General features: G+C 38.2%; 1 protein-coding gene across 5 annotated transcripts; it reads left to right on the top strand.

Annotated features, from left to right (window-relative positions):
* Positions 1–202: 202 nt before the first annotated feature.
* RLIM (ring finger protein, LIM domain interacting) lies at positions 203–22,422 on the top strand. Of its 5 annotated transcripts, XM_006136179.2 has the most exons (7): positions 203–451; positions 3,815–3,874; positions 4,335–5,041; positions 7,223–7,293; positions 11,501–11,693; positions 13,098–13,181; positions 15,409–22,422. In XM_006136179.2, exons 4-7 carry the CDS (start codon positions 7,291–7,293, stop codon positions 16,947–16,949), a joined length of 1,821 nt encoding a protein of 606 aa, XP_006136241.1. In that variant the 5' UTR covers positions 203–451; positions 3,815–3,874; positions 4,335–5,041; positions 7,223–7,290; the 3' UTR covers positions 16,950–22,422. The 5 variants fall into 5 exon arrangements, with proteins under 5 accessions (XP_006136241.1, XP_006136242.1, XP_006136240.1 ...); XM_006136180.2 differs by lacking the exon at positions 4,335–5,041; XM_006136178.2 differs by lacking the exon at positions 7,223–7,293 and having other exon boundaries at positions 204–451.
* Positions 22,423–23,286: the final 864 nt, after the last annotated feature.

The raw sequence follows: 23,286 nt of genomic DNA, 5'->3' as shown, positions 1-23,286 counted from the left end.
AGACGCACGAGGGCCGGGGGCTGGCGGTGACACGGCGCCACGGGCTCCTCAGGAAGCGCCAACGCTTCAGGGGGTCACGCAACGAACGTCCCGCCCTCCTCCTTGGCCCCCATCCAAAATGGGTGCTGCGCCAGCGCGTGGGGCCGCTCTGTCCGCACGGTCCTCCGTACTCTATGGCGGCTCGCGCACGGCACCTCACGCATGTCAGATGAGAGAGGAGTGAGCATGCGCAGCGAGTTTTCCTTCACTTCCTCTGGTGGCCGCTCCTGCTTCCGGCCCCCCACTTCCCTGGTAACAATGGAGCAGAAAATGGCCGCCTGAGAGGGGGAGGGAAGGAGACGCTGCTGCCGCTCGGGGACAGACGAAGCAGGGCGAGCTAGGGCCGAGCCCGCTCAGCACCGGGGGAAGCAACGGACCGAGACCCGGCAAGGAGGGAGCCTGGAGGCGGCGGGTGAGTTCCGGGCTGGACGCAGACTTTCAAAATGGCCTAAGGAGGGGAGAGGCCCAGGGGAGGCGGCGGTAGCTCTGGTTGCCGGCCGCGGGAGCGGGGGACTGTGTCACCCTTTGAAACCCGGCCCTGCCTAGCCGGTGAGTTTAGGAGCGAGGCCCTGGCGCTCAGACGGTGGGTGGGGATTCCCGCTCCTGGGGCAGGGAGGGGCGCAGGCTCTCTTGGCCTTCCCGTCTCCACTGAGGTGACCCCTTGGTCTTCTCTGCTGTACGTAGAGCGCTGGTCCTACAAGGCAGCAGGGGAGCTTCAGTTCCTGCCCTATCCCCTCGAGCAGGGGAGGACCGACACCTCAGGCCCTTTCCCAGGTCTGAGCCCAGAAGCGGACCCCTTCCGCCGTTTGGGACCAGACCAAGCACTGTCTCGTGGGGTGCGAAACTTCTCTCTCTGCTTTACCAAGCTGGATTTGAAACTTAGGCTTTGGGTTTGGAGGAAAACTAGGGATTCTATCTCTTGTCTAGTGTCTCCTTTAAGGATGTCTAGCTTCTCAGGCCAAGCCTTCATTTTATCCTCCTCACAATAGGGGCAAGGTGCCATATCGTGATGAGAGAGGTGGAGAGGTTCTCCATATCACTCCCTATGAGGGCCTCTTAAGATTTCTAAGTCTTCAGATTGTTTATAGTTTTGTGATTTTCTGCCTTTAACAAACAAAGAAGTCTGTCTAGTGTTGAATAGATACGTTTTCAAATTGAAGTTGTATGCAAATAATCAGGTGGACTGCACTAAACCTAAGACTTGCTTCCCATTGGCTATATTGTCTAATTTAAGGTTGGCGATGATTATGAAATAGTAAAGTTCTAATGTCCATCTTGTAAGCATCTCAGGCAAAATAAGTTGAATAGGTAATGTTGAAAATCAAACAGGAGCTCCTTCCTTTCGTAGATGAAGTTAAAATGTCTTCTCCTGGACTTGGGTTGGATTTGTTATGGTGGTAGCTCAGTATTATGTTCAGCATAAGTTAACCATTTTGGAATGGTTAATCATCATTTGGCAAGTTAAGGAATCAGAAATGTTGGTCTAATTGCACATCAGAAGAAGAAACAACATAGTTTATTAAATAGGATACAAAGGAAATAATTACTGCATTCTTCCCCTTTCATCACCCAATTAGCAATACCTAGCATGTTTGTGCTTCTGACTTTTAATGTCACATAATTAATCACAGCTATTTTTATATAAGGTGATGTGACCATCAAACAATTAGCAGGTGCTTTGCCTGGATAATAAATATGTTGTCCAGTCCGTATTAACTACCCCACAGAGATGTTATCCTGTACAGTTAAAGGAAGAGAGTTTTGACTATTTCAGAACTCTTCTTTCCACCAAAATTAGAACAGCCGGCAGCCTAGTTTTCATACTTTTTTTTGCATTCATCTATATGGTTAAGGCCATTACTTTTTTTTTTTTTAAACCAAAATATTTATACTTGTGTTGCCCTGAAGTGGTCACAGTTATTATCTACTGTATATTTTAGAGTGTTTGTTTGATCAAGAACTCCTCCTAAATGGCAAGAGCTAGCTAGCACCACCACATTTGGCATACAGCGTCCTCTTATCATAAATTTAAAGCATTGTACAGGTTTGATTGTGTCAGGAAAACAGGATGTACCTGAAATGGGATTGCTTCTCTCAAAGCCAAATAGAAATGAGACAGAATCACCAAATCAAGTACAGTCCTCAAAATTGACATGACATAGAGTGAATGTTGAAAGACACTGAACCAAGATGAGCCAGAAAAATAGGCTGAACCTGGAATGGGATTGCTTCTCAATAAACCTTACAGCAGGCATGTCCAAAGTCCGGCCCGTGGGCCAATTGCGGCCCGTGTTCCGGTTTAATATGGCCCCACAGGTAATTTGGCAATATCTATCTTTTATGGCCCCCAACGAATCCAAATGTATTGAGATGAATACATTGTAAAATCTCAGTTAATGTCAGTTGGTCTAAATCAGTTATAAATATATTTGGACACAACATATATACTTGGTGTTATGTTCCTGTTCATATTTTTTTAACTTAAAAGTTGACAGACAACCTTTATTACCAATAATATGTAATGTACTTTACAATGTTCCTGACATATATTTCAGCTTCCTGGATTTTTTTTTTCATCTGGCCTTCAGATATGAAAGGCAGAGTGATTTAACACCTGTTTAGATTTGTCATCCATGTGACAAAATGAAAAGTATGCTGTTTGCAATAAACTTTGCATAAAATAGTTAATTTGCTTTTAATTTTAATGGTTCAAAGAATGTCAGGCAAAATGGTCGGCCCTCACGCATGTTCACTTCATCAAATCTGGCCCTCTTTGAAAAAAATTTGGACACCCCTGCCTTACAGAAAAGAGATAAAATGGAGAAATTTGGAGTGGTGCTGTTTTGTCACAGCTAAATCAATGCTTAAGATTTGCAAACCAGGAGAAAATGTTTTTGGAAACCAAATTGACTATAGTTCTTTCTTAAGACATCGTGAATGATAAATTTATAGGGATGAAGAAACAAAATACACTTGATAGAATTCTGAAATTATGGACCCAAGTAATGCCAGGTAAATCTGGTAGTACTGATATAAAGATGTGTAATTTATTCCCCTTTCCTTGTGGGAAATAGTTATATGAATATGGATTTCATTATACTGGTAAACTGTTCACACGAGAAGTAGGAAGCATATTGTACCACTTTATAAAGTTAAAATAGTACAGTTCTTGTGTATAGACAAGCTCTTAATGTGTTTCAAGCTAAGATTTTAAGGTGTGTGTTAGATTCTTAGTAAAACTTTCTAATAAATCTATTGGAGATACAGTGCGTGCTAAACTGGTTTAATTGAAACCCAACCAGATTAACTGATCACTTACCAGCTGCATAGTCTAAACTAAACTCTTAGAATATGTTAATTAACAAGTTCTCAAATTCTCCTCAAAGTTACAGTTTTAAGAGGGGTAGGAGCTTGTAAAAATCTTAAGTTAAAGTGTTGGAAGGATAAAATATAACACATCTATAACCTTTTCATCATCAGGATCTTTTATTTTTAATTTTTTATATATTCTTATTGCATAGTCTGTAACTTTAAAAAATGTGAAAGTATTAAACTTCAGCGCAAGGACACATCCTTCCGTGAGTATTTAAATGTAACTTTGGAGTGTCACATTTCCATGTGCTTTTCTCTTAAAAATGTATGAGACACTTGACTGTGCTTAAAATATAAATGTGTATAAGATTGCAATTTTATCTTCTTGTTCTGGTTTGTCAGCAGACACCAATTGGTATTTCTTGTTTGATCTGAACTGTTGATATTTAACTCTTTCCTTCAGTGAGAACTGCAAAGCTGAGCAGCGTCATTGCTAAGAAATCAAGTGGCAACACTTGATTAGGTAAGCTACACTAATGTGCATTTACATTATACTTTTAAAGTTAATAACTTTTTTAAAAATTCCAACAAGAACTGCCTTTTTTACATGCAAAGCACATCTATATCCATAATCTCATAAAGAAAAGTTCATGTAGATTATTTCTTGGTTTGTCATCAAAATCAGATGAGATTGTAGTTTTACATACAGCTGTGTTTTGTATTTAAACATATATAAATGTTATTAAATAAGGTACTCTTTATTTAAAAAATGAAAAAAGATCTTATTTTGGGGCATATTTAATGAATTAAACAGCAACCAGTATAGGCTGATACTATAATACTCGTTTGTTGGGTTGCAGTTTATAGTGACTGTCAGCATAGCATTGGCCTCCAGTAGAATCTGTAATAGCAACAATTTTGCGGATAAAGTGGTGTTAAAAGAAGAGTTGAAGTTACATGTTTTTTGCATTAAAATTCTACAGGTTATGTTTGATTTAGAGCTTCCATTAACCGGAGGTCCTGTTTCTGCTGAAACTTGAGGACTACTCGACGGTCTTCAGTTTTGCGGGTCTGGCTCCACAGGATGCTACCCTACTTTTGCTGCTCTCCCTTTCAGTGACGACACTGCTGCTGACATACCACAGTGCTGCTTCCTTCTAACTTCAGAGTGGGCGTTTTGCTTGCTGACCTTACAGGATGCTCATTTTTAGAGCAAGAGAGCACCATTTTCATGAGACTCCTCTTCCAGTGCTGGAAGCTTGTGATACCTCATGTCCAATAGGTCTTCTCTTCTGTGGTATAATCTAAAGACCAAACACAACATATTGTCTTTATTTTCATTTTCAACATGTCTTTGTGACAAATGCTATTTTAATAAGGAAAAAACACTTTGAGCCCTCTCAGTTGACAATGGAGTTCAAAGAATGAAATATTTTATTGGATGCGTGAATGTATTGACTTCTGCGATATACCTATGATTAAAATGATATTCTGCTTATTATGGCTGCTTCTTGCTAGAGCTTGGGGAACATCTTTATTCCTTTATTAAAATAGCATTTTTGACAAATACGTTGTAAAAAGACAAAATGCTTTTTCTGTTCTTTGGCAAGTTGACTTTTTTCCAACTTAATTTTTTTATTTTTCGAGTCGGAGAGTATACATGTGAAATTTGAGTGGTGTAATGTTTGGGGTAAGTTCTTAAGTATCTATCCATCACTTTTAATTTACAGATGGATATGTTAAGAGCTCTCCATATGTGTTTTGTTTTACCTTAGACTGCACATTCATATATTAATTTTATTAGAATTAATAGCAACAAGCAAAGAATAAGCCCAATATGCAAAGCAGACTTTCAGAATTTTGAAAACTCAATCCCCTATTGCCTCAATGCTGTAGATATTCAGACTGTATTGAAGCTCTGATCCTGCAGCAACAGGCATACAGACGCCTCTACGGCTGTGTGGAAAACCCATTGTCTTCAAAGGGGTTACATGTAGACATGGTGGTCCATCTGAGTGTATCTTGTAGTAAGATTGAGGTGCAAATCTCAGTGAGCCTTTTCTCTCACATGCTTGTGTTTTTAAAGTTGTTGGGAATTGAGTTCACCAAATCATCATATTCTACTATGTGTTTTTTGAGAGCAAGAATTCACAGGGTACAACAAGCGATGAAACTTCAAGGTTGAAAACTCATAAAATGTGTGTTTTCTTAATCTAATACGATTATTTATTTATACAATACATGGTATTTGATTGACTTGGGTACATTACAATTGTTTTTACTAGTTTTTCTCTTGTGCATCTTAGAAGAGCACAGATTGTTCAAGTTTTTTTTGAAGCCTAATAATTTATTTGATTTTCACAGCATGTTAAGGGGAACTTTAAAATGACTCGGATTTTGCAAGGTTTTTTTGTACCTTGAGAGAAATGGGGTTCAAGATGTTTTGATACCTAATTTTAATTTCTCTCAATCTGATTTATTTGTTGCTAGAGAGCTTTTCTGGACAGGATTCAGGGGAAGAAATTTCACTGTGAAAGAGAGTTAATAGTCCTATTAAGGATTTAGGTGATCTTTGAAGTGTGTGTGTGTGTGTGTGTGTGTGTGTGTGTGTGTATATTTCAGGTTGACATCTGAGTTTTGTTTTGTACATTTTTTATTGAAGTTTCCCCTCAATAAGGACAACTCTGATTTATGCATTGGTGCAAAAATTTGCCTCTGATTATCATAAAGGGTGACTAGGTCCTGAGGGATAGAAGTGGATCAGTTGATAATACCCAATTAAGGTGTAGTAGGTAATCACTAGTTAGAAATTAGTCCTGTGTTGGGCACAATTGTAAACCTGTTTCCACCTATTAACCTTCCCTTTTGTGTATTCAAAATTATAACTTAAATTGTTGGAAGCAGAGTCAGATATCTGCATATTCTGAGTCTAATTTTCTAGAAAATATCTGTATATGCCAAATGAAATTATATCACTCTTAAATATTAAAATCCATATATTTTCATCAGCAGGGCTCACCAATAAGGGCAGTTTTAGCCCGGCACGGCACGGCGCCGCAGTACGATCTGCACATGCGCAGCACACCAAACCGCGCAGCTGGCGAGCAGGGCTCACCGCTGCTTGTCAAGCCGTGTTCATCAGTCATTAAGTCACAAAACATTTTGGGGTGGGATTAACTCCTTCCCGCCTGTTCTTAACAATGCTTGCTGGTTTACTAATTTAGTTGGTGATAGTCTCTCTTCTCCTTTACTAACAGGGTGGATTGATGGGGCAATTTAAATTATCTTCCCCCACTCCTCCTGTGAGTTTGATGCGGATCTGATTTCCAAGTTGCCAAGAAAGCCAAGACTGACTCTGCTTAGAGTGAGCTTAATTTTGGAGCCAGTCCCATTGAAAACAAGTGTAGGATAGGATTTCTTTGGGAAAGCTGAATTACGCTGAAGTAAAATAGGGAATAGACATATGGCGGCATCATTATAGTCTGTGGCAATGATAATTCCAAAATAAGCGCCACGCGTCATGTAATATAAAATGAGAAAATGATAGTGGCAGCTAGTAACTCTAGATTTCTGTTGTTGCAGCTTTCTGTATTGTATACTTGGGTGATAGATTCTAAACCTAACTAACTAATTAAACAAGCCATAAGGATTAGCTAAGCTAAACATTTTTTCTAGCAACATTCTGTTAAACACACTTGTACTAAATGGCATAGGAATCATGAGCAATGATGCATTGCAAAGTTGATCCATATTGTTCTTCAGACATATCCATATCATTTTCTCCCAATAAGCTGTATTCCTTATAATGATTCATTCTTGCAGCTGTGTCCTGCATCATCTTACACTTGATATGTTTTCCTTTTTTACCCAGAGAAAAAATTTCTTCAAAATATTCCCCGATAAAGGTCTTTTACACCCTGAAGCCATGACAGATTTTCTATGGTAGGGAAATATAGGAAGCTCTGTGTGTACTGAATAATGTCTTCCCTTTTTATTTCTAGTCCATTCCACTGTTCCTGTGCTGCCTCTATCCTTTCCTATATATTGTGTGTCTGTCTTTAAACAATATCTTAACTAACTCTGCCATGCTTGGCCCAGGTTCACTACCACATGAGCACAAAACAAAAAAAATCCTATCCACTCTTTGCACATGTTAGTCTTCTGAGACACAGAAATTGAAAGCCTAGAACTTTCAAGAAGCAAGAGCTGCTTGTTAGGCAGGACAGACTAGAGCCTTTTAATTCATTATTATGAGACTCGATGTGTATGTGTAGCATTTTTATGATAAAATGTAATTGTAACTTATTTTTAATGAGAAATTTAGTCCTGGTGATTTTTAAAAAATCAAATAGAAAAATCAATTATTTAAAAAACATTTTTAAAATCAGATTTTTATGCACCCTGATTACTAAGGACTTTGAGACCTACTGTATATTACTGATGACGATCACAATTTTATATTTTTATCACTCCTTTTTCTTCAAACAGTGTAAAGGAAAGACTTTGATCGTTTAGGGTCACAGGTTTCCTTTTACTTTATACTAGTTGCAGTTCTCAGCAATGACTGACTGACTGCTACTTAATTTTAGATGGGGTTCATTCACTTACAGCTACAGAAGAACGTGTACTAAGGTACTTTCCTGTAAATGCAGCTCAGATAGTAAAATAACCCCAAAAGTAAAATTAACCCAAAAACTATGTCCTGAAGCAGTGTGCTTTCTTTTTTTTTTTTTCTTGATTGATTGATTGCAAGGAAAACTTAGGCTGGATATGTCATTGTACCATCTGTTCATTTAACACTTATTTATGAGAAGCATGTTGTCACCCTTAGAAGTTATATGTAAGTGTAAAGGATTAAAGATAAAGGTGAACTGAGACTTTAAACCCTTTACTGTTATATAGAGTTAGAAGTGAATTTCTTAAACCTCTATTTTAGTAGATTCCTGAATTGCAGTGCCTAATCATCTTTCTTACATTGGCTTAGTCTTACATTTGTATGACTTTGTATTCAGGCTTAGTGGTCACAGTATCAATGAATTAATAATTTTAGCATGGTACTGGAGCAAAGCAACTGATGATAGCAACTTTTTCAACACCAAATGAGTATCTTTAGTTTTTGATCATTTATATCCTAGAGACCATAAAATAACTCCTCCCTTGTAGATTATAAAATCATAAACTATAGAGAGTCACTTCTAGCTATTAAAGCTTACTATTTTTCTTAGGTTCTGCTGCTTAAGGGAATTCACTTAACTAACCTGTCAAGAATGGGCATGGCAATTTCAGCTGCTGAAAAAGTTTCTATCACTTTTTTTAAAGAACTTTCACTTGTTTCGGTCAAATAGCTTTACAGACTCTTGTTTCCAGCGAACTTTAGATAAATCTTACTGTGCTTCCATAAGAGAAGTTCAATTTCATAATGAGAGAAACTAAAGTTGGCTATAATCAACAGATCTGCACTCACTACATGTTAGAGAGATTAACTCCTCCAGACATTTGTGCTCTTGGTGGTTCTCTGCTGACAGAAGAAGGGACATTTCAGGTTGTTACACACAGGTAAGAACAAAATCTCATGTTAAATTGACCTGAAGCAGTAAAAGCAAGGAAACTTGCTGAGCTGAAACATGCTCTTATGGCCTGGTCTATACTACATCAGAAGGTTGAAGTAAGATATGCAACTATAGCTATGTAAATTACATAGCTGAAGTTGACATTTCTTTCATTGCATTTTTCCCGTCCACACAGGGAGGCTGATGGGAACAAACACTCCCATCGGCTTCCCTCACTCCTCATGAGGAGCAGGAGTAGTAGTGCCAACGGAGGCGCCCTTTGAGTTTGGATCAGGTGAGGCTATAATAGACCTGCTAATTTGAACCCCCAGAGATCTACTGCAATGGAATCTTATCTTCTGTGTAGTGTAGACATTCCCTATATGACCTCCGCTTTATAGTTTTAATAGGATGCCACAGTGAAGTTTATTGGACTGTATTGCCAGGCACAGTATATCTTGCCCTTATGTATATTTTTTATGATAATCTGCTTATATCTTAATGTGATATTTCCAAATTAGTGGATAGGTTTAATTTTAGGCATCAAGATTATGCATTACAGTCTGGACATAATCTGTACAGCTGTATCTAATTATTGTTTCCACAGGAGTTGGTTCCATAGTAATATGGTAGTGGTAGTGTCACCATTGAAATCCTGTTGTGTAGCTAGGCAGAATCAAGGAAACCCCACTGTCATTGTGGTACTAGTAGTATCCAAGTGATAGATGCCCAGGATTTATAGGGTTCTGCAGTGGTATAGAACAGAAAAGAATTGTTCTCTATAGATGGATAAACTGGCTTGGTGCAGAGTCTGTGTTAGGTGTTTGTACTAGTGAAGCTAATTTAAGGATTTTCACACTGGTGGCACAGCTATCCCAGTGTGGACAAGCCCCCATATAAACTTAACAGTGTTGATTCTAAATGCAAAACCCTTCTCTGAGGCCTTTTTCAATTGAAATTTCCCCCACCCAACATGTAATTTTGGACTTGGAGAAGGAAGAAGACAAACACAGTAACTCTTGTGAAAGTTACCTTAATATGTGTAAACAAATAGTTACCTTAATATGTGTCAACACATCAGCCTTGAAGATCATGCAATACCTTTTTATTTAGTAGACGTAATGATTTAACTGTAGAGGCATTCTTATTTTTCTTGAAGGTTATGTTTAGAAACAAAAAAGAGGTTTTATGCACTAGATATGGGGCCTTCAGCTTTTTTCGTTTGCAGACCCCTAAAAATGGAAGTGTAGAGACCCCTTTTGGAAGTTTAACATAGTTTGCAGAGTCCATAGGCCAAAGGTGGAAAACCACTACTCTAGACGAGTGCCTAAGAAACAGATCCTATTCTCCAATACAAAGCGTAAAACAGATTTTTTTTTCCCTTCTAGTATGTTTGAGGTTTCAGGAGCTTTTTAAGAGAAGGAAGCATTTCCGGTGTCAGTGTTGTAAAGGAGCATTCCACCAGGTGTAATAATACCTAGATAACCAGCCACTTGAGTAATTGGTGTATTCCAGTAGTTGCATAAGACAACGATTTATATCATGGTTAGCGAGACATACTGATTAACAATGAGGCTTCCTTGTTTTGACTTCTATTTGGATACATTTGTACAGGTTTACAGTTTACAACACTTTTCCAGAGCTGGTGTTTTCACTGTTGATGTTGACCAAGTGCACATATGGCTGTATCTCTCACTAATCTTAAGAGATGCATTAGGGGTTCTAAACTAACTCAAGTAGGAAAAGTATGAGGAGAAAGCATATATAGTAGATTCCTGTTTACTACTGGCAGAATGCCAAGAACACAAGACTCTTTTGATGAAAGTGGAATACAAGAATAAATTAACTGAACTGATTTTTAATAGGTTATTTTTGGTATTAAATACTTAAATTTATACTACAGGACCCTTTTCTCCTGAGAAACTGAATGATCTTTATAATACAAAGTGTTCTCTGGCACCACAATCTACTATGCTATAGTTCTGCTTCCTAGTTTTCGTATTTCTTCCAAATTCTTTTGGCGATTGGTTATTCCTCTTTCGTGCCAATAAGAATTGTTGGTGAGTAACATGAGGCACTTCCTTTTCTTCGTAGGATTAAGACTTCAAAGATCAATCTTATAAATTCCTTTCTAAAGGAACAAAGTATTGGGTTTAGATGACTCATCCTTTACAGGATTGTTTTAAGGCAGTCTTTAGACTGCTCTAGATTGAGCTTTGTCAAGTAGCTGCAACATCATGGTATGCTATAAGGAGGTTTAGTCTCCTTCCTGAGCTGTGTTGGGTGCACAAAAGGTTGCCTGGATTTAATCTGTAACTTTTGTGCTTCCCAAAGCATACTGCATTTTCAAAATTAATTTAAATGCTGAACCAAATAGTGATTTTAAATTGGTTTTATATAAAATACTTGTGTAACTGTAACTTTATCAGCAAACAAAATATCTCCATGAACAATTTAAATATAAGATAGTAAGTGTGTTATCAGGTTCGATCTCAGGGACAGATTGTGCTGAATTCCACTGATTATGTCAATAAGATTACATATAAAATGAATACAATAATGTATGGTTTTCAAAATATGTAGTTTTTTTCTCTTTTTAGATACTTTCCCACTCTTTCATCAACATGGAAAGCTCGGATTCTAATGATAAAGGAACTATTGATCACTCAGAAGCGCAGCGCCGAAGTCAGTTGGATCGATTAGAACGTGAAGAAGCTTTCTATCACTTTGTAAATAACCTGAATGAAGAGGACTATAGGCTTATGAGGGATAACAATTTGCTAGGAACACCAGGTACATGACAACATGTAGGTAGCTAAATTTCCTCTAAGCTGCGCAGCCGCAGAGCTGCCTATTAATTGACATGCAGATGCTCTGGGCTGTGGCAAGGAAAGATGCCTCTCCCGAAGCCTTGGATCTGTCATGATGCCCTGAACCTGCCATAGCCATGGAAAGCCTCCCCTCCCTGGGCTCAGTGCTGCTATGGAAAGGCACCTCTCATCTGGCTCTGAGCTACTATGTGGGGTCCTCTCTGCCAGAGCCCTGGAGCAGTCTATCCTGAACCCTCAACCCTAGTACCACCTCCGAATTTGCACCTCCAGCCAGAGTCCTCACCCCATGCCCCAATCTTCTGTTCCAGCCCTAAGGAGTCTTCCACACTCCAAGCCCTTCAGCCCCTCCCCCACCACATGAATTTTGTTATGTGAACCAGTGTGGAAATGATTTCTCTCATATTACCTCCGTAACAAAATTCATGTCACATATGGACGTAAAAAAGGAGTGGAAACACTGGTAGATAGCATAAAACTTTAATTTATGAATGTGAATGTCTCTCTGCCTATTTTCAGACTGCCGAGTTCCTCTCATAGTCATGGTGCTGAGTGTGTCTTCAGCATTTATTATGCTTTTGCCACAGTTGTAAGCCATTGTACAGAGTAGCTCTTTTGCTTAGCTGAACACAGAGTAGATCATTCCTTGAAGGTAGTATGAGTAGTTTAGCGTTTATTAGGCTAAGCTAGATGTGCTAACTCAAGTTTAAGGAAATGTTAGTGTTAATTGGAATTTGCAAAGTCTGCTCTAATGAGGGCTGACTTGCTGTCTTGCCAAGTATCTGACTCTCACTTGGGCCATTTCTACATAAGAATGTTGTACAGGTTTAACTAAAGGTATACTTTTAAAAATCAATTTAGTTAAACCTGTTTGAACATTTGTGAACATTCTTATTTCAGTATATGAGTGGCTTATTTTGGTTTAGTTAAAAGTGATTCCTAATAGATATATGCTAAACTGAAACTTTTTAATCTGGAGTGTATCCACTGAGGTGTTTGCAGAGGTTTAAATAAATCAGTTTAAAATAACACTTTAGATAACCAGAGCAACCAGTTACAAGACCCAGCAAGCATTTCATCGTATTCTGAGCAGATCGTAACTCTGTTAGGAGCTGGAGCCTCAACAAGTCTTATCTAAGGGCAATAGAGTTGGTGGGCTGTGAGGTGTCCTTTGACTACACCTGACTTACAGGTATCTCAGTGTGTCAGAATTTCAACAAAGAACACTTAGAAATGGTCAGTATCTTGTTAGTACAGTATTTGCAGTTTAAAAAGAATGTAGGTTTAAGAACCATTAGGTTATGGATTGTTCTTGCCTTCACATATCTGCTTTGAAAATAGTTTTGGAAATCTTTGCTTGCTTCCTAAGGTGAAATTACTGAAGAAGAATTGATGAGAAGGCTACATCAAGTTAAAGAAGGACCACCACAGCAAAACGGTGATGAGAATAGAGGTATATACTGTGTTTGTGGATGCTCTTAACTTTAGCAACTTGTATAGATCTTAACTTGAATGCAGTAATTGATCAAGTTTAAGTCTAGGCAGGTGCAAGATGAGCTGTATTTGAGAGTTAAGATTTATCTGGTATGTGCCAGAGGTCAAAGTTTTGAAGAGATTTCAGTTTGAACACATCACTGCTTGATTGTGCTGCACTCAGATCACTTCTGCATTTCTCTTTGTTCATTTTTTTCTCCATTCTCTTCCCCTTTAAGGTTGTTCCCTCACATTTTCTCATCTTTTTCCCTTTTCCTCTCAAGATTGCCACATTGCCTCCCTTACATAGAAGGTTTACACACAGGTCCCACTGAATCCTGTCATTGTTCATTGTTTTTTAAATGATTTTACTAGACTAGAGAGCCAGGAACTCCAGGCCACTAAGGCTATGTCTACATTAGCACCTATGTCTGTTAAACAGTTATTGGTCAGAGTTCAAAAAAGGTCCTTTAGCGATGTAAGTTTTTTGCTTGCTCATGGTATTGGTGGGCATCTCCCACTGACATCACTACCCCTTCTCATTTAGCTGATTTTATTAAGTCACCAGGAGAGCTCACTCCTGTTGGCATAACATAACTTATGAGTGCTCTTACAGCAGCCCAGCTGAGTAGGTACAGCTGTGCCTCTGTAAGTTGTAAGTGTAGACACGTTTGTGATTTAACCGCTGGTATGCAAGACTATTGAACTGAGCTAGTCAAACATCTAGGCTGTGTCTACATTGGTGCGATCTTGCGCAAAAGCAGCCACTTTTGCACCAAAACTTGCTGCCTGTCTACACTGGCCATGAGTTCTTGCGCAAGAACACTGACGTTCTAATATATGAAATCAGTGCTTCTTGCACAAGAACTATGATGCTCCTGCTCAGGAATAAGCCCTCTTGTGCAACTGTTCTTGCGCAAGAGGCCAGTGTAGACAGGCAACATGAATTTCTTGCGCAAGAAAGCTCAATGGTTAAAATGGCCATCAGAGCTTTCTTGCGCAAGAGAGCGTCTACACTGGCAAGGATGCTCTTGCGCAGAAGCACATTTCTTGCGCAAAGGCACATGCCAGTGTAGACGCTCTCTTCTGGAAGTGTTTTTGCACAAGAACTCTTCCGCAAAAGAGTTCTTGTGCAAAATCATGCCAGTGTAGACGTAGCGCATATCCAATGTGGGGATTGGGGTGTTTTTTTTTTTTTTTTTTTTTTTTTTTTTTTTATAATTCTATTTTAACTGACTTTCCATTTAGTTGTTACAAGAAATAACTTTAAAAGGTTCAGAGGGGTAGCCAAGCTAGTCTATACAGGATAAACTTAAAAAACAACAAATAGTCTGGTAGCACTTTAAAGATTAAAAAGAACGCGTAAATGATATCATGAGCTTTTGTGGGCACAGGCCACTTCTTCAGATGACTGGAGTGTTGTGTGTCCAGAACCAAAAATAAATGGGGAAGGGGTGGGAGGGAAAAAATAGAAGGGGGGAGGAGAGAGGCAATGGATATATAAATATCAAAGGGAAAGCTGAGCTAGTATGTAACAGGTAAAATTGATGGTCTGTAAGCATGTGAAGACTGGATATTTAAAAGAAGCAGATAAGAACCATTAGTTAGCAATTAGAGAGGAAGAGTACTAACACCAGATTCTACACAGACAACCATTGGCACCTTAATTGTTAGGTTGGTTGTTAATGTCCCAGCTATGTTACTAGAATGGGAATTAAACTTGTGAATGAAATTCATAAGTTTAATTCGCATTCCAGTAGTGTGACTCGAGATACCGGATGGCTGGGACATTATCAGCCAAACAAACAACTAAGGTGCCAATGGTTCTTTGTCTGTGTAGAATCTGGTGTTAGTACTCTTCCTCTCTAATTGCTAACTAATGGTTCTTATCTGCTTCTTTTAAATATCCAGTCTTCACGAGCTTATAGAAATAACTTTAGCTTGTTTTGTTTGTTGTTTGGCTGCAATTTCTGAAGAAGCAGAATTATTGGTAGGTTAGAAAAATATCCACGCCTCCTCCCTCAGAGAAAAAGCTTCTATAGGTATAACTCTTATCAAGTTGTTCAGAATGAAAACATTATGGTGTTTAAGAGGCTTAAATATTTTAAAATTGTAACTTGCTTAATTAAGGAGTTGTATTGTTGGAAAATTTAATCCCAAAATTACCTCAATTCTCTAATTTTGGTAGTTCCCTTTTCTTTTGACAGGTGCAGAAGCCACAGAAGATGTTTCTAATAGAGATTCCATAATAGACTGGCTTAATTCAGTACGACAGACTGGAAATACCACACGGAGCGGGCAAAGAGGAAACCAGTCTTGGAGGGCAGTGAGCCGGACTAACCCTAACAGTGGTGATTTCAGATTCAGTTTGGAAATAAATGTCAACCGAAATAATGGGAACCCAAATCCAGAAGCTGAAAATGAGCCACCTGTAGAGCCCTCCAATGGTGAGGATTTGGAAAATAGCCAAAGTGACACTGAAACTCCAAGGTCTGAATCACCATCTGTAAGACAGCCTGGATCAGACAGAAGTACCTCTGAGGAGTTAGTAACGGAGGAAGAGTCTCCTCTCAGAGGCCAGAGAAGAGCAAGAAGCAGGAGCCCAGAACAACGAAGAACCCGGGCTAGGACTGATAGAAGTAGGTCACCTATTAATCCAGCAAGTGAGACTCCTCGCAGGTCTCCTAACAATATGCCATCTCAGACACTTGATCATTCCCTGGTAAATGAATCTGAGGGAAGTTCTAGAACTAGACAGCATGTGACATTAAGGCAACATATGACGACAACAGAGATGGCAAGTGAAAATGCAGTTCTGTTTTCAACCCCAGAAACAAGACCAGCTCCTCCCGCATTAGGTTCTCCAGAAACAAATGGCAGCAGTGAATCTGCAGCTCCTGGACAGAGGCCACCTACTATAGTTCTTGATCTTCAAGTGCGAAGAGTCCGTCCAGGAGAATATCGGCAGAGAGACAGCATAGCCAACCGAACCCGATCCAGGTCCCAGACACCAAACAATACAGTCACTTATGAAAGTGAACGTGGAGGGCTTAGGCGCACATTTTCACGTTCAGAACGAGCTGGAGTGAGAACTTATGTCAGTACCATTAGGATTCCTATTCGTAGAATCATAAACACGGGTTTTAATGAGACCACATCGGTTGCAATTCAGACCATTTTAAGGCAGATAATGACAGGTTTTGGAGAGTTAAACTACTATATGTACAGTGATGGTGATACAGATCCTAGTGGCCCAGTCCCAAGTCAAAATGTAGATGCTCCTGAGGTACAGAGTGGAGGTGATAGTGGTAGTACTAGTTCACGCAGTGAAAATACTGAAGGTAGCTCAGGAGAGGTATATGAAAGTAGTAATGAAGGAGGTTCAGCATCTGCTAGGCGAGAAGGGCGGAATGCTAGAGGATCAGTCACTTTTGAAGAAAGTGGCTCTTTACCATTCCTTAGCCTAGCACAGTTTTTTCTACTAAATGAGGATGATGATGACCAGCCAAGAGGACTCACCAAAGAACAAATTGACAACTTAGCATGGAGGAATTTTGGTGAAAGCGATGCTCTGAAAACCTGTAGTGTCTGTATTACAGAATACACAGAAGGCAACAAGCTTCGTAAACTGCCTTGTTCCCATGAATACCATGTCCACTGCATTGATCGCTGGTTATCAGAAAATTCCACTTGTCCTATTTGTCGTAGAGCAGTTTTAGCGTCTGGTAACAGAGAAAGTGTTGTCTAAACGAGATCTGAATTTGTGGCTGAACAGCTGGTGTAATAGTGATGGGCAACAAAGTCACTTTCATTATGGCCACTTTTTGAGTGGTGCTTCAATGTATAGTAATGAGTTTGACTGCTTCTTGCCTCCATGAAAACATTTTCTCAGATTTTAAAATGGGAATATCTTTAAACTAGCGTCTTCAAATTTATTCAGTTTCAGAGTCTGGAATTTAAAACTATTTTGTTTCCCCAAAGATATCTGTTATAAATTTCTAATTTCTTCATCCACAAGACTGCTAAGCTCCTTGCCCATCCTCTCTTCTTCCCAATGCATTGTTAATCTTGAAGACCTCAGCGCTCAGATCATCCCTATAAGGAACTTATTGGAGAAGTCATTCAAGCTACAGCAGATGTTTCATAGTGGATTTTTAAAAGCCTAGCTATCCCACTGAATATGAAATTAATTCAACTGCACCCTTAAATATAATTTTAGTTAATTTTTATATTGGGTATTTTTGGACACAAGTGCAAATAACACTAATGTTAGCCCTTTTCCCATTGTACACCTGTCTCCAGCCCATCACTATGGCACGCTGTGGAGTGAACTGATACCTTAATCAGGATATTTATCTTGTGGAAATATAAAAATTGCCTATGCTTGTTTAAATAAAAAAATCACAAGTTTTGTTTTACAATTGTAAAGCTTTTTTGTAGAAACGCAGTACTTTTCCAGTGCACTGTTGTACTAATGCATTAAGAATTAAAATTGTACCATGCTTAGAAATGAAGAGAATGCTTTTCATACGAGACCCACCACACAGTAAACTAAATACAACTGAGCTGCTTTTGTAAATGTTATTGTCAAGAGCAGTGCATATCTGTACTATTTAATTTATGTGAATAGCTACTGTAACAAGAATTAGACATCTTAATTGCATTAAAACTGATGGAAATTGAATGTTATAATTGCAATGTCTTGGCTCAGTAATGCCACCAAAAAGATGATAAAAAAAAAAGAAACCTGCTCTGAAGACTGGTTTTTTTCCTTTGTATGGTTACTGCTGTGTAATGATACAAACTTTCACATGTACCAGTTTCATTTGGTGAGGATTTTGCCCACACTTTGTATTAAACTGTATTTTAATCACTGAGGAAGCTGTATGTAAATTTCAGCAGTCAGATGTTAGCAAATTAATTTTTCTTCTCCCACCAAAGTGGCACAGTGGTCTCTGTAACATTTAGTGATCTAACACACTGGCCTCCTAAATCAATGGCAGTTACACGTGACCCATGGTAAAGAAATTAACATTTAGATGTAACCAAGAATAATCTTTTAACAGTTTCTCAAATAAGTTGTCCATCTTAAATTATTGGTTATTGGAACATATTTAAAAAATGAAATTTCAAGTTGGTTGAATTTGCAACTTATTTTCCTTCAAGTAAAATGTTAGGCATGTCTCTTTACTGTTAAAACTATCAGTTGCATTTTGAATTAAGTTAGTATGGACGTATCAATATTCAAATCTTTTAAATGCATTTATATAATTTTAAATCTGCTTTGGAAATGTTCGTACATCAGCTATCTTCACATTTGTGGGAAACCTCCTCTTCCCCTTCTCCAATTCCCAAAAGAACTTCCTTGTATCTACTCTTTAGTAGCTTTGCCTGTGCTACAAGTTTTATCAAGGAAAGCAAAGTTCTATTTCAAGTAAAAAACGTAGTAGTAGTTAACTAGGGATATGAACTGCTCTTGCTGGCTAAGTCAAAATGTTGCTTGATACTCAAATGACAAAACCAAACCTGACCTATGTTTTTTTACATTGACATCTCCAGTGCTTGAGTAGTGGTTACATAGAACATCATCTTAGCTGTTAAGCCATTCTAATTGAACTATCATCCAGTTAATTGCTGGAACCTTTTCTTTTTCTAACAGTGCATTTTCCTGTCAGTCTCAGGTCAGTGGAGAATCCTGACTGGCTGGCAAGTTCATTTTCCTCCTGGTGGAACACTCCATCACTGGAGGAGTATTCCTTACCATATATTTTTAAAGCAAAAGCATTTATAAACAAATATATGCTCTCATATGTACTCTGAGATGTGTTCATCTATAAAATTGGAGGTTAGAGATTAATGTTATTTCTTGGACTTTGATTCATGAATGTAGATAATGAATCTTAAGCCAACTCGACTTCTCAAGCATTGGACACGATGATTTTGAATCTTTTCTGTAGTGTGCACATAAGTGTATGCAATTGCTCACATTTTTCAGTAATACTCTTTGCTGACTTGGACTGCAGAATTAAAATAAATATTTTATAGTGGTATTTGCTACTGATTTCTAAATACACTTTTAGCTTTTTAAAAATAGGTTGTCTTATGAGGACTAAGGACAGTAATGCGAATAGTATGAACCCATTAGCAACAAGTGCTACACAGTGGAGCAAGGCTGTATTACCTCATTGAGCAGTTATTCTTTTGCTAATTTAAATTATAGTTCTTGGAAACCAAGAACAATACAGTTCTTTGTAGTTTTATTATGATTGCCTTAATTGTAACAACAGTTAACGTGTCCGAGGTTTCCAGAAAGTACCAGAAACCAGTATTTCACCTCAATTTAGAATGAACCCTTTGAATGTTTTAATTATAATGAAATTTATTTCAAAACATACACCAGTAGCACTAGTTTCCTTTTTTTTTACTTCAAACAGTTGACAAGATTAATATAGCTGTGAGGGCACGGCTAGACTGTGGGGTTTTTTGGGATACCAGAGAGATCCTGAAAAAACTCTGCTGTGTCCAGGGAACGCCTTTGCTCTTTTGCAGAAGAGCAAATGCACACTTTTGGAAGCCCCTATATTCCTCATTCTACGAGGATGAAGGGGACTTTTGAAAGAGGGTTTTTTCTGAAATTTGGCCCAGTCTGGACAGAAAAAGCCTCTTCCGACAAAATCGGAAAAAGGTATGCAAAATGCGGAGCATATTATGCGTATCTTTTTCTGATAGCTCCTCGCAGTCTAATCATACCTTTAGTGAGGCACTCTTAAGTAGATAAGGCATTTACCAACACAACAGTCCTAGAAATGAGCAATGGTATAATTGTGCCCTGTGCTACATCCAGTAACTCAATGGAGTTTATAAATTACTTTTGTATTTTGTGCAAAACAAATTTGTGGAAAACTATTGGCCTCATCCAGGAGCAGGAATTCTTATCTGAATAAGGTTGCTGGATCAGGCCCAGGTATTATAAGGAAATATAGTTCATTCCTATATAGTACAAGAAATTTGTGGTTGTCATTCTTTCCTTTAAAGTTATAGTAAGCTTTAGAAGCCAATATTAATTCTTCAATTTTTAATTAAATTGCAAGCTTTATAGGTATAGAAGTGTCTCTAGTGAGGTGCTCAGAATTTGCTGAAGTTAATCTCTCGAGTCAATTTATTTGAAAGTATATGAATCCTTTTGGTGCCAAGCATTCTTAATGTATTTGCATCTCTAGCTTTCGTAAGCTTAAACCTATTTCTTTCAGCATTGGAATTGTAGATGGATGTGCACTGTTTTTATCGCCACTTTACTGGATGCCTCTGGCCATTGAGAGGGTTAAAATACAGCTGTTATCTTTTTTGTGGGGGAGGGGTTATGCCAATGTCTACATAGATTCATACATTTAAAAGATTCTGGTAGCCTTGTGATACATTTGCTGCTCTCCTTAATTTACAGTGCCATCTTGTGGAAGTTTCTCTTACCCTTTTTCTGAGTTGGGGCAAATACACATCTTTGCCTCCATTATTCATTTAAACATTAATTTCTTTGCTGTTTAAGCTTTTGTGTTTGAAGGAGCTACCCTGCTAGAGCTTGTATAAAGCAAGCTGATATTAAAAACACACACAACTGCACACTGTGGACAGCTATCCTTCTGCTGGTTGGGATTACCTCCAAGGTATTTCCTGTGAACAAATCCCAAATGTGTGCATACTAAAATACTCCAGGTTAAAACATAGAAGAGTACACAATCTTTTGAAGAGTGCAGTATATAGTTCTAATCACTTGCAAATTTGTAGACATTTTTAATGGGTTTTATCCATTAAGTGAAAGAATGGTGAAACATAGTGACTGGTTTTTATTGGGTTTCTTCTTTTACTTGCACTTTTGTAAAATAAACAGCTTTTTGCAAATAGTATTTTGCAGGCAGTTAATTCATTTATGATAACTGATCCTTGTTTGGAAAATAGTGTTTGACATAGGGTAGTTGCTGCACTGCATGCATATAGAAACTACTCAAAGTTTCTTAAGGACTTTCTGTAGGAAGTATTAGTTGCATGCATAGCAGCTGCACTGACATATTGTACAAATTTTGAAGATGCCATGATTGGCCATTGTGCCAACTTGCAGATTGATTGTATCCATTAATGTTGACACAATGGGCGATAATGGCTATCAGCTATCCATGGATTATGCAAATATGTCGTGTCCAAAGGACCATTTCACTAATATAATTTCAGCAAGAAATGTATTTTACAATGTTTGCCAACACTTTGAGGTAATTCACTTTGTGATGCATTATAGTAACTAGGGTCTAATTTTAAGGTGAGGAAAAGAGCTTTCATTAAAGCTGACCATTGGTTTCCATTTTCTACCAGCGTGCCTAGGTAGTCCATAGGTCTTCCAACAGTGTGTGTGCTTAATCAGCACCTATATTGCAATATCACGGTTCAGCTGGCTGGGCTTAGCTGTTTAGCTGCAGCCTTAACTTTTATTTGCATTTTTAGTTTGAGACCCTTAATATAATTGTGATGTATTCTGTGTAAATATCTGGTGTTTCCATTCATTGTCAGTATGACTTGCTTGATTTAGGGTTACGTAATCAGAATTTTGAGTTGATTAGGTTCACAGTTCTCATGGAAATGCCTGTGCCAGATTATCTGGCTTCTCCCTGGAAGCGTTAACTTGGAGCCATGATAAGAGAATTGAGCAACATATTTTGAAATATTTCAAATTTTCACCTACAAGAAATCTTTTTATGGTTGGGTTGGGTTGGTGAGGGGAAGGAAACAGAAGCAAATCTAATGGTAATGTAATTTACTTAAAGCACATTAAATTATGTTGTGTAAAAACTAGTTTCAATCTGTTATACCAGGGCTTCCCAACCTCTTTTGTACCAAGATTTTCCTTTTTCTTGTAGGCGAATCCATTATTGAACCGTATTTGGGTTCAATATGTGGTTTTCGTCATTTAAATTAAAATCTGAAGAGTCCTTCCCGAGTCCCTATATCTGTTAGGCTATTGGATGGGAAGCCCTGTATTAAGCTGAGAATGTAACAATTTTCCTTTTTGTACAGTGCTTTAAATTGTTTATATTGGACTTTAGTACAAAATGGTACTCTTAAAGGTCATAAAACAGTTTGATCATATTTGATAGCTAACATTTAGGAGGAGTTTGTTTCCTATGTAAGATGTCATAATGCAAATTTAAATAGACTCAATAAAATGCATGAAGTGATTATTTTTGTTCTTTATCATCTCTCCTTGGGGGAGGGGGGACATTCATTCTGTAGTGGGAAAGTAATTGAAGCTATCGAGGTTAACAGCTCATGATAAATGTGATAGGAATCCATTTTTTCCTCATTTCCTGTTGTTTGAAGTGAGAGACCAGGAGAGGTATTGAAACAACCTCTGGCTTTTTGTCAAAAGAATTTCTCTTTGTATGCTAAACTGAAGGAATAAATCTCACTATATACTAGAGTTAGTAGCTGTGATTTATGGGTGTCATTTAGTAATTGAAATCAGTGACCTGGCCTCAGCAATGAAAAACAAACTAGAGACATGCCTTAAAAACACTGATTAGATTTTGTTTGCATAAATTCATGTATGGCCAGAGGCTTCCTTTTAAAATTAATCTCTGACCTGACATGAATGAGAAGGAATCTAAATACCTTTTGGAGGATGTGAGAAACTTAACACTTCACCATGCATGTTCTATGAGTATGAAGCAACAACCAATCCTTGACACAAGGGATGATCTCTGAAGCAAAGAGGGGGAGGGAGGGCTCTAATTGTATTTATTAAGAGAGTCAACAAGATGTAACAAAAAAATGGAAGGGAGGAGTAGGAGAACAACAGGTGGGATAATACAAAGGCTTATATAGACATGCAGGCTATAGGAAGAGTTGTGTGTGGGAGGATTGATGGATTGAACTGCTTTGTGCTATTTTCCTAACTTAGTTATGAAGATATTTCTTAACAAGTGGTGCCTTGTGTCAGAAACTTATCAGTATTGAGTTCAGTTTGGACCAAAAGTGGCACTCTTTGTACTGCAAAGCAAAATGGAAGCATCCTCTGAAGATGCCTTCAAGGTGATTTATCT

The sequence above is a fragment of the Pelodiscus sinensis genome, chromosome 13, assembly GCF_049634645.1.
Source record: "Pelodiscus sinensis isolate JC-2024 chromosome 13, ASM4963464v1, whole genome shotgun sequence".
NCBI lineage: Eukaryota > Metazoa > Chordata > Testudines > Trionychidae > Pelodiscus > Pelodiscus sinensis.
This window is presented reverse-complemented; position numbering and strand designations above follow the sequence as displayed.

Bases quoted from the DNA above. Each gene is read 5' to 3' on its own strand.
- RLIM (XM_006136178.2), top strand. The intron at 11,694-13,097 runs GTACATGACAAC...TTGCTTCCTAAG, and splicing joins CAATTTGCTAGGAACACCAG to GTGAAATTACTGAAGAAGAA. The intron at 13,182-15,408 runs GTATATACTGTG...TTCTTTTGACAG, and splicing joins AAACGGTGATGAGAATAGAG to GTGCAGAAGCCACAGAAGAT.